This window comes from Stenella coeruleoalba, assembly GCF_951394435.1.
Source record: "Stenella coeruleoalba genome assembly, chromosome: 14".
Taxonomy (NCBI): domain Eukaryota; kingdom Metazoa; phylum Chordata; class Mammalia; order Artiodactyla; family Delphinidae; genus Stenella; species Stenella coeruleoalba.
In genome coordinates, this window is record NC_137160.1 from 63899955 (window position 1) to 63914238 (window position 14284).

Below are 14284 nucleotides of genomic sequence, written 5' to 3' on the forward strand. Positions count from 1 at the left end.
TAGCCTTCACCTGTTGTGCAACTGTAGTGCAGTGCTGTAACCAGGAAGTGGACGCTGATCAGTCCACCAACCCCATTCAGACTTCTCCATCTGTGACACGTGTGTGTGTGTGTAGTTTGGTGTGACCAAAAAGAAAGACGCCCATCCCAGGGGCCCACCACAGACCCCTCCTCATTATCCAGAACCAGGACATGTGGCCACCCCTGGTCTGTCACTGGCCGAGGTGTGGGCAGTACCATGATGGACTGTGCTGTCCAAAAGGAGTATACTGCAAGCCACAGCCGTGCTTTTAAATTTTCCAGAACTCCCATTAAAAATGAAAATTAGGGAATTCCCCGGCGGTCCAGTGGTTGGGACTCCGCGCTTTCACTGCTGAAGGCCCGAGGAGGGTGTGGGTTGGATCCCTGGTCAGGGAACTAACATGGAAGGAAGGAAGAAAGGAAGGAAGGAAGGGAGGGAGGGAGGGAGGGAAGGAAGGAGGGAAGAAGGGAGGGAGGGAGGAAGGAAGGAAGGAAGGGAATTAAACAAGTGGAATTCACTTTGGTAAGTATTTTACTTAATACAGTATATCAAAAATATTTTCTACATGTAATCAATATAAATAATTGTTAACTAAATAGTTTATTCTTTTTTTTTTTGCACAAAGTCTCAAATCCAGGTGGTATTTTACGCTTATAGCACATCTAAATTCGGAAGAGTCCTGTTGCAAGTACACAATAGGCGCTTGGGCTGGTGGCCACCATATTGGATGGGACAGGTGTAGACCAGTCAGGATTTACCCCGGTTCACAATGAGGGGGCAGCATGGACGGAAACAAAACTGGGATTTTGCCAGCAAGGAGACAGCGGGAGCAGCCGTTGGCTGGACAGTCCGTTGGGGTCAGCTGTGGTCCAGCCCCCCTCTCTTTGGGGCTCCTCAGAGGGCTAATTCTGCTTTATAACTGGTGGTGTGGGTGTCGTCTCAATGAGTTCTGGTTCAGGCAGAGACCTTTATCTGTTTCCCTCCCACCTCCTGTCCCTAGCACTGTGCGTTACACAGAGTAGGCGCCCCACAAACATTCTGTAAGTTATTGAATTTGTAGTTCTCAGAGAGCCTTGGAAACTATATTTTGGTGTGTGCAGGTGGATTATTTGTGCAGGGTTGTCTCTGTTTCTTGTTCATTAGATGCCAGTAGCCACCTTTGTCATTGGGACAACCTCAGGCATTTCTAAACCTCTCCAGGAGGGACAACACTGTCCTCAGTCGAAAACCCTGTTTCTGAGTTAGCTTTGATTTCCTTTTTAACAGTTTCATTGAGAGTCACAAACCCTGCATTTCATGCATTTAAAGTGTACAGTTATTCAATGGCTGTTAGTATATTTGCAGAGTTGTTTCTCCATCACCACAATTTTAGAACATTTTTTATTACTCCTCAAAGAAACCTCCCCTTGTTAGCATCACCCCCAGTCCCCCAGGTGTAGGCAACCACAGATCTACTTTGTAGATTTAGCTATCCTGTATATTTCATATAAATGGAATCATATAATACGTGATGTTTTGTGTCTGGCTTCCTTCCTTAGCATAATATTTTCAAGGTTTATCCATGTTGTAGCATATATTCGTACTTCATTCCTTTTTATTGCCAAATAATATTCTGTTGTAATGGATATATCATAGTTTGCTTATCCATTCACCAGTTGATAGGTATTTGGGTTGTTTCCTCTGTTTGGCTATTATGAATGATGTTGCTATGAACATTTGTGAACAGGATTTTATGTCGACAAGCGTTTTCATTTCTTTAGGATATTTAGGAGTGGGGTTGTGGGTCCTGTGGTCGCTTTATGTTTTTGGTAAGGAAGCGTTTGGGTCCAGACACTCTTCACGAGTGCAGCAAGTTCTCGCCTGGCAACGGGGAGGGGGTAAGGAAATTGTGTTGCGTCTGATGGTGGAATACGCTGCAGCCCTAGTGAAGGCATGGGTGCGCCGAGGGCGGGCGAGTGGGTGCTGCCAGCAGCAAACCGCATGCGTGTGTGTGCAGGAGTGCCGCGTGCCAGGGCGCTGGCCCACACCACACGTTTTCTACAACAGACAAGGAATTCTCCGACGTTAGTAGTTCTGTGGCTGGGTCTTAGAAAGCGAAGTGATCTGCCCCACGCGTGGGCGGGCACAGGCTGTGCGGCCAAGAGCACCGCGCTCCCAGAATCCGGGTCCCTTGACCAAGGAGTGTGCTGACTGCTGTGCGCCGCAGGCTGTGTTGTGGACACGCTCAGCCCTTATCCTGGGGTGGAATGTCTAGTACTACTTTTTTGGTGTGAATGTTATATTTCTATGAGAAATAACAATAAAGCTACTTCTTTTCTTGAAGGGAAGGTGAATCATGCCGTGAAAGGTGCCTATGAGTTCAGAGGAGGGAAAGTTCCTGTGGAATTCCGTTTTATTGGAGACAGCGATTTTTTTTTTTTTGCAATATTCAGTGTGCTTTATTGGGTTTTTAAGAAAGCATTTTGAAACTTAGTGACCAACCTAATTTCTTTAGTTTTTTTCTTTGAAATTTATTTTACGGAAGTGTAGTTGATTTGCAATGTTGTGTTTCTGGTGTACAGTAAAGTGATTCAGTTATATACATGTATGTATTCTTTTTCATATTCTTTTCCATTATGGTTTAGAGATTGTGATTTTAAATTTAGGTGTAATTCATAGGGTAGTTTGGTCATGAAAGATTGGAAAATCTGTTCTAAAAATACTTCCACAAATGTTTATTTTCAAAGAGAAAATGATGGAATTTTTAAATGTCAGAGTATTCATTGACAAAGAGCTGTACTGTGAAAAGTGCTAGGAACCCAATTGTTGGAAACAGTACAAAGAGGTCATCTTCAGAAAGCAAAGTTAGCAGATGATGACTCTGCTCACTGTGCAGACTTGGTAATTCAGGCAACCACGAAGAGATAAGAGAGAATGAACACTTAACAGTTACAGGGCATGAGAAGACAGTCTGTGCTCAGAGGCCAGGAGCTTTTCCTGCCTTTCGACCAGGCCCTCTAGTGGACTGTGAAGGTTAGAGCGCAAGGAAGCCCGCCTTCCCATCCCTCTGTAACTGGACCCTGGGGCAAGCAGCCTGAGGGTGGGTCTGGGCCAGGCCTGGGTAGACGTCCTCGGGGCAGCCAGGCCGGGCTGTGTTCCTTGTGGGTGAAGGGTTACCCCGCGGAAAGGACACCGCTGAGGGTTCTCCACCGGCCAACACACGTGGTCGATCATCAGTGGATCCATCTAGGAGCTGCCTGTCCACATCCGTCCAGCCACGAGTCCCGTGTGGTGTCAGATCGCCAGCTGGGCATGGGCCATGGGGACTTGGTGTGGCTGCTGGCCAGGTCAGGGAGTGGCTGCCAGAGAGCTGTGTGGTGTCCTCCCTGAGCCCCTGGGAGAGCTGCCACAACAGTGACACAAAACTGTGACTGATGTACAATGGTGGAAGGACTCTGGGTCTTCAGTGGATTAAGAGATGTGTGGGGTGCGGTGGGGTCTCAGGGTTCCTCAAGGTTGCCCTGGGGAGGAAAGAGCCGGCTTGCCTGCAGGCCAGGAGTGGACCCGTGGGGGAAAGGCCCAAGGGGTTTGGAGGAGCCTCCTCTTGGCCTTAGTTGCTCCAAAGTGGCTTTGTGCCTGGGGAGGGTGGGGTGAGAGCCGGGAGGGGCGGGGGGAGCCAAGGTTTGCACTGTCCTTGCGGGTAGCTCTCCATGGCTTGTGGAGAGGACCATCTGAGGCAAATTCCTGAAATTTTGAATACTATTTTTCTACCACAAAGCCGTGTTTTCTCATTGAGGCCCCTTCTAGTTTCTGAGCTGCCTTCCCACAGAATAAGTTTAACTCTAATGTGTGGAAAACTCACGTGTGGCACTTAGGCCTTTATCCACAGGGTAGGTACTGTGTTGAATTTTTGCACACCCCCTTCCACACAAATCCCTGGGGTTTTGGAGCCACTCCTTTGGTCACCCCGAGGCCTGGACAGGGATAGAGTCTCCGAGGAGTTAAGACACGCTCCCTGGGCGGCGAGAGGTTCGGCCTGTCCTGTGTCCTGTAGCGAGAGAGCTGCTTCTCCTGACTTTTTGCCCATGTGCAGCATGCAATGTGGGTGGCTTCTACCTCAGGGTCACCCCCACATGACAGATGTTGGGGAATGTCCGGGCTTGCCTGGCTGGCCTGACTCGTCCTTGTCTCCAGCTCCTGGCACATGGCCCAGCACGCGGCGGGCCCCAGGTGGTTGGTCAGTCCTGGGTGATGGTTGAACATATCTGGTGGGTTTCAGCAGCCAGGGTCATCCAGGAAGGCTCTTTCCGTGGCTGAAGCCGGTCCCTTCTTAAAACCCCGAAGCAAAATCTCCGTGTCCCCGTGGGCTCGTTGGTAATTGTGAGTCTAGCTCTCCTAGGTAGTGAGCAGTCAGGACAAGGCCTGGGAGGAGTCCGCTGCCACTTTAACTTCTGGACAGTGTTCTAGACAATTCTGTGTTCCCTAAAGAAGGGATTAGGGACGGTTTTGTTGGGGTGAAAATGATTTCCCAGTCCAGCCATGGCCCACCCCCTCCGGGTGTGCATGGGTCTGTCTCCTCACCCAGGTGCAGCGCCCGAGGTGTTGACATCTCCTCCCTCACCCGCTCCTGAGGCACCACCTTCCTGCCGTGCATCCTGTAGGTTCATCTTCCGACCATGGATCCAGCTGCTCGATTGGGTGGTTCAGACCCCTAAACTCAGCCCCAGCCTCCTGTCTTGCTCCATGCTGTCCCCTCCAAGCCCCTGCCGTCCTAGTTTTTAGTCCTCTCTGCTGGGAAGGCCTCTCCCACCCCTCAGCCTTCCCTAATTTTACCCTTCTTGGGTGGGGATAGTGTGGGGACCTGACGTGTGCTGGCCTCACTCCCCAGCAGAGGAATCCTATTTGCTGGAGAATATCTCATCACGCTGGGGCTTGAGGAGGCAGCGCTGTGCATTCCTGGGCACTCAGTGAAGCTGGGCCTTCTTTGAGTGGGCTGGGACCCTGGAGAGCTAGAGTCCGGGGCTGGGAGGCCACAGACTGGAGGGCTGGCTCAGCTCTGGACGTGGAGGCAGAGCTGGAGAGAGGCTGGCCTCTTTCTCTTGGGGCATCTCTCAGAGGCTCCTGGGCCATCAGTGTGCAGGCCCTGAGGGATAGTTCTCTGAGTGGTCCTAAGGACACAGGGGTGGGGCATGGTTCTGGCCCTACCTGGCGACCAGCTAGGGGCCAGCTCAGCTCCTCAGGGGCCAGCCGTACAGCTGAGTACTGGCTTTATTCTGGAATTGTGGCCACCTCTTTGGCCTTTCAGCACTTGGTATGGTCTGGGTTGGGTTGTTATTTACCCCTGGTGTAACTCTTCATACCTTCAAAAAAGATAAAGAGATATTTGCAAAAGACATTATCTGAAAAAGGGCTGTTAACCCCAAATGTACAAAGAACTCTTAAAACTCAATAACAAGAAAACAAAGAACCTGATTTTAAAATGGGCCAGGGACTTCCCTGGTGGCGCAGTGGTTAAGAATACTCCTGCCAGTGCAGGGGACACGGGTTCGAGCCCTGGTCTGGGAAGATCCCCCATGCCACGGAGCAACTAAGCCCGTGTGCCGCAACTACTGAGGTCCATGCACCTAGAGCCCGTGCTCCGCAACAACAGAAGCCACCACAATGAGAAGCCCGTGCACCGCAAAGAACAGCCCCCGCTCACCGCAACTAGAGAAAGCCCGCGTGCAGCAACGAAGACCCAACGCAGCCATAAATAAATAAATTTATAAATAATAATAATAATAAAATGGACCAAAAATCTGAAAAGACTTCTTACCACAGAAGACATACAGATAGCAAATAAGCATATGAAAAGGTAGTCAACACCATATCATTAGGGAATTACAAATTAAAACTACAGGATGCAACTACACACCTGTCAGATTGGTGGAAATCCAGAATGCTGACAACACCAAATGCTGGCGAGGATGTGGAGCAACAGGAACTCTCATCAGTCCTGGTGGGAATGCAGAATGGTGCAGCCACTTTGGAAGATAGATTGGTGATTTTTTACAAAACGAAGCATACCCTTAACCTACAATTGTGCTCCTTAGTATTTACCCAAAGGAGATGAAAATAATATGTCCACACAGAAACCTGCACACGGTTGTGGATAGCAGCTTTATGCATAATTGCCAAAGGCAACCAAGCTGACCTTCAGGAAGTGAATGGATAAACTACATCGAGACAATGGATTAATATTCAGTGACAAAAAGAAGTGATCTAACAAGCCACAAAGGAACCTTAAATGCATATTACTAAGTGAAAGGAGCCAGTCTGAAAGGGCTGAATACTGCATGATTCCAACCATAGGGTATAATACTTCATACAACCCATTCAGTGTCCAGCACCGAGAGTGAGCCCTGCTGTAGACTGTGGACTGTGGGTGATGATGTGTTGGTGTCAGTCCATCACCTGTAATGCGTGTACCACTCTGGTGGGGGAGGCTGTGTGTGTGTAGGAGTTCTGTACTTTCCTCTCAGTTTTGCTGTAAACCTAAAACTACTCAAAAAAAAAATGAAGTCTATTAAAAAAAAAAAAGGTAAAGAGGCCAGGGCGTCCATCTCAGACCCTTTCACAGTTTAGCAGACATGTTGCTCTAGAAATACAGATTGATTGTTGTTCCCCTGAAGGTGACAAGGCTTCAGTTGATACAACCTCTTGAAACAAAGTAATTTTTCCAGTGAACAATTAGAACATTCCTGTCTCAGCTACAGGTTCACTCCGCCCTCTTTCCTTTCCCTCCAGGACAACCCTCCATATGATAAAGGGGCCTTCAGAATTGAAATCAACTTTCCAGCAGAGTACCCATTCAAACCACCGAAGATCACATTTAAAACGAAGATCTATCACCCGAACATTGATGAAAAGGGGCAGGTCTGTCTGCCGGTAATTAGTGCTGAAAACTGGAAGCCAGCAACCAAAACTGACCAAGGTAAGGCGTCTCCTCGTGTCTTCTGGGGACACTGCTGCGGGCAGGGCCTTCTAGGTCCCTTCTGACACCACGTCGCACGGAGACCAGAGAAATCCTATAGCACTGACCACCGTGTCCACAGAAGGCTGCTGTGGTCCCACTGTTCCATGGGCTTGGCGCATCTCAGCTAAGCTTCAGCCCACGCAGGTGTTCTTGTGCTCGCAGCCCAAGGGGGACCCGCGCAGACAGACCAGACCAGCGCTCACTCCCAATGCAGGGAGGGGTGTGACCCTGTCCCTGGGAGTGTTCGTGAGGATTGTGGGCTGCCTGGGGGGGGGGAAGTGGCCTCACACAGCAGTTAGCACATGGACTCAGACTGGAAGGGGGAAGGGAGGGTGTTGAGGGCCTGCGGGCTTGAGCCGGAGCCATGTGGCAGGCCACAGGATGCTGGGGTGTCTTGGGAGGGCACGGCCAGACTTGAGGGCAGTGTGCCCACGTGAAAGCACACAGTCAGCCTTAGCGGGCCTGGAACTCCCTGTGTGTCCCTGGGTCTGGGTGCCCTCATTTTTCTGGGAAAAGTACTTGATTCACTACTGTGGTCGCCCCCCTCTTTTCCCCGGCAGGTGACTAAACTTTGTTATAGACTGTGTCTAGTTTTTATTCTTTTTTTTTTTTTTTTTGCGGTACGCGGGCCTCTCACTGTTGTGGTCTCTCCCATTGCGGAGCACAGGCTCCGGACACGCAGGCTCAGTGGCCATGGCTCACGGGCCCAGCCGCTCCGCGGCATGCGGGACCCTCCCAGACCGGGGCACGAACCCATGTCCCCTGCATCGGCAGGCGGACTCTCAACCACTGCGCCACCAGGGAAGCCTAGTTTTTATTCTTAATTCTAGAATTTTCTTTTGCAATCCTAACCTGATATTTTTGGTGGCTTTCCTGTAAGTAACTCCCTGAACCACTTACAGCCTTTTTAGATTAAGGAGAATGGATGAGGCTGGAATTGGAGAGGCTGCAGGTGTTGTTTTTTTTTTTTTGGTGACTGATATACACAGTCATTTTCCAGTGGAACCCCTGAAAGAGTCACTGAAACATCCACCATGAAAGGCATCCACCAGGCTCCCACAGCTGAGCAGCAGAAAGCAGTGGGTACCAAGCGTGGCGTCACAGTGGAGGGGTCTCCTCCAGGGGGCTTGGTGCTTGGTCGTGCCCAAGCTGATGTCTGTAAAAGATTGACAGAGTTGTTCTTAAGCACACAAACTGCTAGCTGTGTGTAAGCCTGCAGTTGCTGCATTTGCTCAGGCGGCCAGACCACAGAGAGTTACGGGTCTCCTCCCTCACCTGAGAATTGGGCGCAGGTACCTGTGCTCTGCCCCTCTCTCTGCCCACAGGGCAGGCTGCCCAAGAGGGCTGTGGCAGCACCGGTCCTGTTTTCAGCTTCAGGTCTCAGTGAGCAGCCAACATGCACTGCTTTTCCAGGTTGTGGGTGCTTTTTTCAAATAGTCAGATAAACCTAAGAGAGGTTTTTCATTCTTTTGTACTTGCTGACTTAGGTTTTGAAGTTAAAACTTTTATCTTAAACACGGTGCTGTTCTACATGCAGCACCGGGCAGAATTGCTGTTTTGTGATCGGAGACAGGGTTTCTCTCTAGATCATTCTGTAGATTCGTCCGGCATGGCCTTGAGCTTATCCTCACACACTTCAGGAGTGTCGTCCCTGGCACTTGACACCGTGTCCCCCGTGTTTCAGTTACCTGTTACTGTATTACAAACCATCTCAAAACTTAGTGGCTTAAATTAACAACAGTTTATTATTTCTATTTCTGTAGGTTGACTGGGCTCAGCTGGGTGATTCTATAGCTGGTCATTCCTCGGGTCACTCATGGTTCACTATAATTCAGCATTCACAGCAACTTTTTAGTGGATAACTACTGCAAATAATGAGAAGCAACAGTATATGGAATGTCCAGAATAGGCAGATCTATAGTCAGAAAGGAGGTTAGTGTTTGCCTGGAGCTGGGGGAGGGGTCTAGGAAGTGATTACTAAGGAGAGTGGGTATTCTTTTAGGGATGATGAAAACGTTCTGGAGTTAGATAGTGGTGGTGTCACACGATTTTGTGAATACACTAAAAAACAACTGAATTGCATACTTCTCAGAGAGTTTATTTTTTGGTATGTGAATTATATCTCAATTTTTAAAAAGAAAGTAAAGCATTAAAAATTGAGCAAAAATAGGAGAAAAGTCAAGAAACAAGGCAAACCTGTATCATACAGAAAGGTGGTAGGAGTTGGCGATAATAACAATAACCAGAAGAAGGGATGTGAAAACAGAGTTTTCCTCAGCAGTGTGTCTGGTTCTGGTACATATCTATCAACAGAGCAAGGGCTTTGTTTGGTGGTGAAAGAGATTCGCCATATGAAATATAGTCAGTGAGGAAGCCTGTATAATACTGACCTCTATACGAACCAAACAACACAGCAACAAAATTATATAAACAGAAAAGTCAGATTCATAAATCAAATGTTTTAGTCCCCCCATACCCATTTGCTGTCTTATAACAAATCAAGTAGATAAACTTTAGAAAGAGGACTCAAATACAATAAACAGGGTAAGATTAATAAACTTACCCTTCATAGCACAATCCATGGAAGACCACTGCATTGTACGCCTTCATGTATGGGGGAAGGTATGGGTCACATTTTACTCTGAGAATGGAGCCCACTGGGTCCCCATGAAAAGGGGCGAGTTACAGATATGGTTTACATCCTCCATCACAAACTGTCAGAAAGAACAAAAACAAGGAAATTTTATAGACTTTAGTCTCTGATCATATACAGTGAGAAAGGAGGTAAGTTTTGATAATGTTTTTAAGCCCCTACATTTTGGAGGGGGAAAGATCCTTCTGAGTAGCATTTGGGTCAAGGAAGAGATCAAGAAGCCAGGGCTCGATCATTTGTAAAACGTAATGAGTGTGCCCCCCCGTATGTGAAAGTGATGGATGGGGCTGTGGTTGTGGTTTGGAAAGCGTTGTAGCTGTCGGTGTTCTCACTGTGGAAACAAACGAGCTCAGCTGGGTTTTCTTACAGTTTACAGGGGTAGAGAAAGAATGAAGCACTCATCAGAACTACTTAGTTAACTTGAAAATATTTAAAGCAAGTTCTCTGAAAAGAATTAGACAAACTGCAAACTTGCAAAGTGAATTATCTTTTGAAAAGCACGTCTTAACGATGAATGTATTTGATGCTAATACATTAGGTATTAAGATGATCATAGTGAGAAGCAGACAGCCTGAGTCTCCATAATGGAGGAAAACTTGAAAACTCATCAGTGTCAACTCTGCTACAGAACCATTTCTAATCCTGGAAAAAGATGGGAAACCACCTTATAAATGTGCTATAGGGCAAATGTGGTTCAGGTTTCCCAAAAGTTAAGAACAGCAGTCTCACGGCTGAGCGTGGTGTGGAGAGTCTTGGAGTGCAGTGGGCTGGGGTGCCTCAGAGATGCTGAGAAAGAACCACTCGGAAGAGTGTTTGTTCCGGTGGTTGCTTCCTCTTGCCGGGAAGGAGGCAGCATAGGTGCTTATTTCATGTTTATGGATGCGTGCCTTCAGTTTATGGCAAGTGAAAGTGATTTTCCATAAGAGTTACTAATAGTTAACTATCCTTTAAAAAATATTTTTGATGTGATTTAAAGAAATATATTAAGTAAATAATCACTTAAGCTCCATGTGGATTTGTGACAGACAAGGAGAAACTGAAACAAAAAGCTTTTTTAACCCATTCCTTGTAATACTGGAGTGAAGAGCGTGGGCTCCCAATAAAGGCACCTGGCATCGGCAGTCCAGAGGAGAGGGGCCTTTTTGCTGGGACAGTGGGGGTGCTGGTCCTGGTGGGGGCTGGGGGGAGTCAGGGGACGTGTGTGGGAAGCCTGGTGGCTGCATGCACCCCACTTCTGAGGAGTCCAGGGGTTCCTGGACCTTCCATACTTCCCCCTCCTCCACCCTCCACTCCCTCCTGGCCCTCCTGTCCAGGGCTTGCCATCTCGCACATCTGAGCCTGACTGCCCTTTGGGGGAGCATTGTGGAATCCACCCTGAGCCATCCGTGTGACTTCCACCTCTGGAATGGACTGTGCAGTGCTGATGAGGGCTACAGCCTCCCAGTGGTTAATGCAGGGTGGTCGAGTGAACCTTTCTCGGCCGTTCAGAAGCTGCTAGGGGTCTTTCAGGGTGGGCTCATTATCCATTTACACAGTGCAGGCCTGTGACACACCCTGAACCTAGTGTAGTGCTGGGCACATTGCCCAGTCCCTGCCCTGGAGAAGCTTCACCTGCATGAGAGTGGGGGTGTCAGTGGTGGGCCTGGGTCTCCAAAGTTCAGGAGAGGGGTGAGAATGACTGGGGACTGGGACATCCCCAGTGTGTCAGTACAGGAAGGGTTCCTGGAGGAGGAGGAAGAGAACGTGGCATCACTCTGTACGGTTAGTTATCTACTGTAGTGCTGGCTCTTTGTCCTCCATCACTTTCTTCTCATCATGGGAATGATGAGTTGAGTGCTGGTGGTTAGAATTTTGCATGAATGGGAGGCCGCTCTGTCTGAGAAGCATATAGACATTTAATCAGAGCTGTGTTTCTTGCCATGCCCCTTCCAAGGGCCTTCTAACCAGCGGTGCCTTGTCCTTTTCTTGGCAGTCATCCAGTCCCTCATAGCACTGGTGAACGACCCCCAGCCCGAGCACCCGCTCCGGGCTGACCTAGCTGAAGAATACTCTAAGGACCGTAAAAAATTCTGTAAGAACGCTGAAGAGTTTACAAAGAAATATGGGGAAAAGCGACCTGTGGACTAAAATCTGCCGCGATTGATTCCAGCAAGTGTGAGCAGAGATGCCTAGCAGTGGATTCAGACACCCCACAAAGCAGGACTCTATGGAAAATTGACATGTGCCACCGCCTGGCGTCTGCTTGTGGCAGTTACTAACTTTCTACAGTTTTCTTAATCAAAAGTGGTCTAGGTGACCTGTAAAGAAAGGATTAAAAATTTAAGATGTTCTAGTTCTGCTTTCTTTGTTTTAAAAATCACTGCTTCAGTCTACTTTAAAAGAATGGTGTTTCTTTTGCTGTCCAAATTTATCCAAAATCTTCAGTTTACATTTAGCCCATAAGGTTAAAAAAAAGTTGTGGTTCCCCTCTTCCCCTGCCCTTGCAACTCCCACTTTTTGCATTTAGTTTGTTTTTCACTCACTTCCCCAAACCCAGGCCCCACCTCCCGCCGGGAGGGGCAGTGGAGGCCTCTGCGGCTCCTCTGCTCCCCTCCTTGGCACGCGGCCTGGTGTGGGAGTCGGTTAAGTTTCTCTTGACTCTGATTTATAATATCCTTTTAAAAAAATTAAAAAACAAGCAAACAACCATCTCCACTCCCACCCCCTCCCAAAAACAAAGCTGTGGAAAGGGAGGCCTAGCTCTGCTGTAAAACTCTGGCTAATGTTACCCCAGTCATGCTGACCAGATTGGCAGACCCTGCCGTCCGCGTCATGATGAACTCCACCTGGGCCGACCTGCTTAGGGAGACCCCCAGCACCAAGTCTGCGGCAGCCCCCAGGGGTGTGCCAGCCAGAGCACGGTGCACTTGTGGGAGGAATTTTTCACCAGAGAGGCTCCCGAGGCCACAGGTTGCCATTCCTCCCTGCAGCTGTTCTAGAAGATGTCCAGGTCCCTGCGGACAGTGCTAAAGCCAGAGTGTCTACTTGAAATTCCACGCTCACCTGTCACCAACGTGTCCACCCGACGTAGCTCAGAGCTCACCCTCTGCGTCCTCAGTGCAGCAGCCCCACCGCGGCCCTTCCTCAGCACGTTTGACCCTCTGGCAGACTCCTCTGTCACCGGCACCAGCCTGGGGTCGCCAGCGCCCCACTGGCCCTTCCTCTGGAGCATCCAGACGGCCCAGCCCAGGAACAGGACGGCCTCCCCCTCCCACTGGACTCATGGCCTTCGCGGAGTCAGGCTCCACGTGAAGCTCACTCAGTAATATCCTTTACGTGTTTTATATTGTTTTGACTGCCTTTTTTTGTAGAAATAAAAATTGACCTTAGAATTTATCATCAGATGAACTTGTAAGGATTTGAATGTTAATGTCTTTTCAAAGGAAGTGGGACTGTCCCTGAAGTAGAGTCCTTGTCACTGACACCCAGGGGAAGCTAGTGGTCCAAGCACTGTGTGTCACCACCTCCACTTCTGCCACTGGTGGCTTCCCTTCTGGGCGCTCCAGGGGCTAGATCCTGTGGAGAAGATGACTTAAACTTGGCTTTCTGTTTTAATTTTAGTTCTATAACTTGAGGTCTTTCCAGGCTTGCAGACCTGAGGTGGCTTGTGTGCAGAGGTGGGGTGATGGTGGGTGAGGCCGCATACGTGCAGCCTGCAGCGGGTCTCATGAACGCAACTTCTTTAGTCCCAGGTACGCAAGAGGCACGTTCTGGAGCCTCCTGTGCGCCCGGGCTGGTGAGGGCGCCGGCCAGCACATCCACGTCTGTCTCTTCATTAGCAGAAAGGCGATGATGGACTTTATTTCACTCACACGCAGATTTGTAATAAAATGCCAAATTCTGTCAGAAGCTATCCAGATAAGCCACCATTTGTTCTCGTCGCTTCTCTGAATCCAGAAATATTGCCATTCCTGGAAACTGTCCCATTGCTTCGTATTTCTACCAGCGTAGCTCTGCCCGCCCATCGCCCCCTCCCTTCTCTGCTCACCACCAGGAGGACGTCCACCATGGTCGAAGCCGGCGGCCCCTCAGGGACTTGCATCCCCTGGCATCACAGCCGGGGTTCGCCCATCAGCAGGGGCCTGGCCTCCGAGAGCTGGGTGGTGGACGGTCCCTCCCTCCGGCTGGGCTCCTGCTCTACCAGCGGGCACTCCCCGAGCCCTTGGGCAGGCATGAAGCGTGCCAGCAGGCGCCTTGCTGCTCCGGGGCCAGACAGCTGGATCCCCCAGAGCAGGGGAGGGCTGTGATCACCACACCTCCGATGGGCCCCATGGGAATACACGCTCATGCCCGGTCCCCCCGCCCTTCCCCCTATGGCGGGGACTAGGCTTTCTAAGATGCTGCGATCTACTCTGCTGCCCTTAATAAAATGCTCTCGGACACTCGTCTGGTCGTGTGGGTCTCTTCCTTACTGGGGGTGGGCAGTGCTAGTGGCCTGGGGTCTTGGGCAGGTTCTTCTGGCTTTCTCCCCATACCTGGCCTCCAGGAGAGGTGCACAGAGGTGTTCTGGCCATGCTGAGGGAAGCAGAAAGGGCTGCAGAGACACCCTTGGGTGTCTGGGGAGGGGAGAGTGACCT

General features: G+C 49.6%; 1 protein-coding gene across 1 annotated transcript in view; it reads left to right on the plus strand.

The window, feature by feature from the left end:
* UBE2L3 (ubiquitin conjugating enzyme E2 L3) overlaps positions 1-14284 on the plus strand; it is a 44847-nt gene extending 30563 nt beyond the window's left edge. The window contains exons 3-4 of the mRNA XM_079943377.1: positions 6787-6973; positions 11641-14284. Coding sequence (XP_079799503.1) covers positions 6787-6973; positions 11641-11795 — 342 coding nt within the window. The 3' untranslated portion in view covers positions 11796-14284. The remainder of the gene's footprint in view (positions 1-6786; positions 6974-11640) is intronic.